Source organism: Canis aureus, chromosome 18, assembly GCF_053574225.1.
Source record: "Canis aureus isolate CA01 chromosome 18, VMU_Caureus_v.1.0, whole genome shotgun sequence".
Lineage (NCBI taxonomy): Eukaryota > Metazoa > Chordata > Mammalia > Carnivora > Canidae > Canis > Canis aureus.
The window spans coordinates 22,367,784-22,372,175 of NC_135628.1; the positions used below are offsets into that span (position 1 = coordinate 22,367,784).

Below are 4,392 nucleotides of genomic sequence, written 5' to 3' on the forward strand. Positions count from 1 at the left end.
GTGCAAGATTACCTAAATAATATGAGCCAGGGGAGCAACAAAATTAGCATGTGTGTGACTTACCAAACCTCTGCTAGGGTTCTTAAGGGCTCTGCAGAGGAAGGTAGGATACAGCATCATCACGGAAATACAATCCCAGTGATTTATACAGTTTTGCCAAATAAGGCCCACAGGGCAGATACAAAAGGCCTGTAACTGCCTCCAGCTTCTCCTGAGACAGCCAGTTTGTCAAAACGCCTAGCACATGGTCTTATGCCCACCTTTCACGTCGCAGCTGACATTTACTCCTGAAGCTTTAATAACCAAACAGCATTTTAGAAAAAGTTAATTAATGTCATTTTATTTGGGTATTATGTGACTTAGAACTCTTTTTACATTCTGAATTTTGTTTGACATTTTGAAAATACTACGCCTAACTCTTTTGTGTGGGTAAAAAAAAAATTTTTTTTTAACATAGCTAGCATGTACTGAATACTATTTTTTTCCTTCTCAAGAATTGACGCAAACACCAAAATATTTTTCATTTGAGCTCAAAGAAAAGAAGCATCCTGTTTGTTTGGAATCTTAATTACCATGGCCCCAAACTTATCTAATTAGACGCTCCTTCATAATGAGGAAAATTATTTTCAAAGTTAATGAATTTGCAAACAGGAACATTGCTGTCTTTCCAGAAAGAATTACCCACATTCCTTAAATACATAGTTTAGTTAAGCACTCTAATTAATACTAGTACTTAAAACATGTGGAATTGGTTTCACTGATAAATCAAACTTTCCTTTGTTTTAGACAGTATAAAAAGACCACGATTCCCCTTCTTGCAGACACCAGGCTACACATAGAAACTTAATTCTAGATTCTGAACAAAATGAAAATTATTTCATCAAAACGCTTTATTTTATTGATTTTAGCCACTTCAAGCTTGTTAACATCAAACATCTTTTGTACAGATGAATTAATGATGTCTAATCTTCACAGCAAAGAAAATTATGACAAATATTCTGAGGTAAGTTTTTTAACTCTAACATGACTATATTAACTATATATTTGTCCCAAATCTAATGCTTTTGTATTTTGTAAAGAGTCGGGAATAAGTTAGTTTGTGCTTCATTGTTTGTCAAACTGTTGCCTTCCCATGACAGTACATTGATGTAACTTGTATTTTTTAACACAACAGCAAACAGTCTGGGCTCTCTAATGACAATTTATGTATAGGATATGATACTTAGCAAGTAAGGTGCATTAATAATTTTCACTTGGCTTAGAAGTACACAGTTGTAATAAATATTTGCAGAAATAAGATCTGGATACATTTCAGCTGAACATTTGAATTGTCTTCAGCTACAAACAAAAAAAAATAAGGATTATATTTTCTGCTTTGTAAAGTACTGATGAGCCATAGATTTACCATAAATTTATGGTAATCTATATCTAAGTATTTATCCCTAGAGGGTAGAATTACAAGTTATTTTTATTTTCTTCTTTATGCTTTTACATATTTTATATATTTTCCAAGTTCGCTGAAATGAGTACATATGACTTTTTACAATAAAAAAAAGTCATTCAAAAATCTTCATAAGGACGAATTTTCATGGTAAAGCTAAATCTAATTAAGTATTTGCTATATTTCAAATGGTTCCTTTACAGTTCGTATTTTAGTGGCACAGTAACCCACAAGCCAACCAGTGCTTTACTAAAAATGTAATCTGTATATTAATAAAAATACCATCAGTTTCTTACAGCAGAGCTCTGAATATGAGCAGATAAGAAAGAAATTCAGTGGCGCTTCCTCTAACTCTACCCCAAAACCCGGCTAGTATCTCTGTTTCCATGTATCGGCCACTTTGGCGTTTAAAAAGAGGAGACACAAGAGACATGAAGAAACAGTGGGAGGTTTCTCTAAAATCAAAATATAAAAATATATGAAATATTTCATAAACCACATAGATTGCAGTTTAAAAAAAAAACTGAATGAGAATAACTGCAGTAAAACAAACTTTTGCCTCATTTCAATACTTTATTACGCTCCTGCTGCTCAAACACACTGCTGTATTCACTGTATTTATTTTATTAATATTTTATGGTTGTCTTACAGTAGTCCAGGGACATTGAAACTGGACTGCTTTAAGAATCCTAATACGAACTATTTATCTTTAAAAATTCTGCATACGAATATACAAACTTTGTTTATAGTTTTAACAATTCTGCTAACTAAAGTCTGGATTTAAGTTAATTTGAGGTTTAAATCTATTGCTTATAACAATGATTTCTTTTAATATTCATTTCTAATCATAGCATGAAGGAGACCCTAAGGGGGAAAAGGAAAGAAGTCTCAATTTTGAAGAACTAAATGACTGGGGTCCAAGAACTGTCATTAAGATGAGTGCACCCACAGTCAACAAAATGCCACACTCAGCAGCCAACTTGCCATTGAGATTTGGGAGGACCATGGAAGAAAAAAGAAGCACTGGGGCAATGGCCAACCTGCCTCTGAGATTTGGAAGAAATATAAAGGAAAGCATCTTAAGACATATTCCTAACCTGCCCCAAAGGTTTGGGAGAACAACAGCCAAAAGTGTCGCCAAGATGCTGAGTGATTTGCTCCAACAATCCATGCATTCACCATCTGCCAATGAGTTACTTTACTCCATGAACTGCCAGCCTCAAGAAATCCAGAATCCTGATCAAAAACACCCATGGTAAATACCTGAAAACCAGTTAAAATGCATGGGCCATTATATATAGCTGGTCCAGAAATGCTAAAAAGGATTACCACTTTTCAGAAGAAGTTTCTAAGAAAATTAAGTTTCTTAGAAGGAAAAAAGCAAAGGGACAAGGAAATAAATATCTGAGCTGAGAAGCACAGAAGGCCAGATATAAACATGATCATAGGTATAAAGTAATGAGATGGCTTTCCCTAAGCCCCACGTGGGCATCTATCTCATTATTCAATAGCCACATACCGAGTAGGAAGATTCGATGACAGGATTGGGAATTTAAGCCTATGAGATATTGTCCAACATTTGACCTCTTTAACGTAAAAGGTCTCGCATGAGGGAGCTATCTATAAGTACAAAGGAAGCCATCCCAATATGTCAGGTCTCAAATACAGAAGGTTTTCTCCCTCAACTTTAAATCAAATTTTTTTCTTTTTTCTGGATCTCATTTTATAAATGAGTTCTATTATGATCATTGCTTGTATTAATATTAGCTACTATGTACAAATCAGAAAGCAAGAGGTTCATTAATAGGCAACCTACCTATTTTCTAGTAGAGAATATATATATAAAAACAACAAATTTCTATGATGTAGAACATGACACTTTAATTAAGGCGTATGCAAAGTAAGGCAGCAAGCTGTGAAACCTTGTGAGACCTTTTCAGAACATTCCTGGTTTATTTTTTACCATGGCTCTTATCCCTATCTGATGTATGCTTAAGGTCCATTCCCCTACTAGAATTCCCATGCTTTTTGTCCACTGTATATCCCCAGTGCCCATGGGAGAAGAAAAGGAGAGTATTTCTACATGTGGGAATCTGGGAAAGTTTCATGAGTTAGACTTCGAAAGGTAGCTCTGTTTTGAACATTCAGGGACTGTTTGGAGGAGAGAAGATACTTTCGGGCAAAGAGAGGAGTATGAACAAGACAAGACAAGCACAGCCAGGGTTCAGTTCGGCAAGAGCATCCGAGGTGTGAAGAGGAAAGGAAAGAAGGCAAGAAGGTTGGGCTAAGAGCAGAGAGTGCACACAGGGTCAAGTAAAGGACTTTGGGCATTATTCATCAAGGAAAGGAGAACCACTGACATTCTGCTGAGGTCCTAAGATATTAAACAGAGGTAGAAATTGGCAGCTAACCAGATGTTGGCAATGGGACAGTCTTGAGGGAAAGATGAGTCAAAGGTAACTTGGTAAGTCGGAGTACATACTCATTACAAATTCATGTTCTCATCAACATCTCACTCGTTTCAAATGCAACACGATTCAACTCAAGTATAACTCAGCAATGAGGATCATGGCTTGTATTTTTATATGTAATCTTGCTATTGTTATGATGGATGAGAACATCTTGCACTGCTTATGTTTTAGGAGACTGGGACTCAAGGAAATAGATGATGCAGAACTGAAACAAGAAAAATAAGAAGTCTGGAGCTTGTCCCTACAGATGATATAAAGCTGTGGCCTGTAGTCTGCAAACAACTCTATAGTGAAGACACCGATGAATGAAGAGTCACTGTATTTTGATGGGTTATTACTGACAATTTTTCCTTGTCACTAGAGCTAGTATCTTAAAGTTCTTTTAAAAAACAATTTAAAGATATTGTAATGTAAAGATGAAATAATTTTCATCTAAATAAAAAGAACATTGCAAATACTTAAGAAGCCTTTGGTAATGGA

At 35.3% G+C, this 4,392-nt stretch overlaps 1 protein-coding gene across 1 annotated transcript; it reads left to right on the forward strand.

Annotated features, from left to right (window-relative positions):
• Positions 1-865: 865 nt before the first annotated feature.
• On the forward strand, positions 866-4,135 carry NPVF (neuropeptide VF precursor). The gene is made up of 3 exons (XM_077855876.1): positions 866-1,003; positions 2,293-2,696; positions 4,084-4,135. The coding sequence occupies exons 1-3, from the start codon at positions 866-868 to the stop codon at positions 4,133-4,135; spliced, it is 594 nt and encodes a 197-aa protein (XP_077712002.1).
• The last annotated feature ends 257 nt before the right edge of the window (positions 4,136-4,392 follow it).

What these genes read in the sequence shown, in the direction of transcription:
- NPVF (XM_077855876.1), top strand. Translation starts at nt 866, where the DNA reads ATGAAAATTATTTCATCAAAACGCTTTATTTTATTGATTTTAGCCACT. An exon ending in ATTATGACAAATATTCTGAG is followed by an intron (nt 1,004 to 2,292) that starts GTAAGTTTTTTA and finishes TTCTAATCATAG; the next exon opens with CATGAAGGAGACCCTAAGGG. An exon ending in CCTGATCAAAAACACCCATG is followed by an intron (nt 2,697 to 4,083) that starts GTAAATACCTGA and finishes CTTATGTTTTAG; the next exon opens with GAGACTGGGACTCAAGGAAA.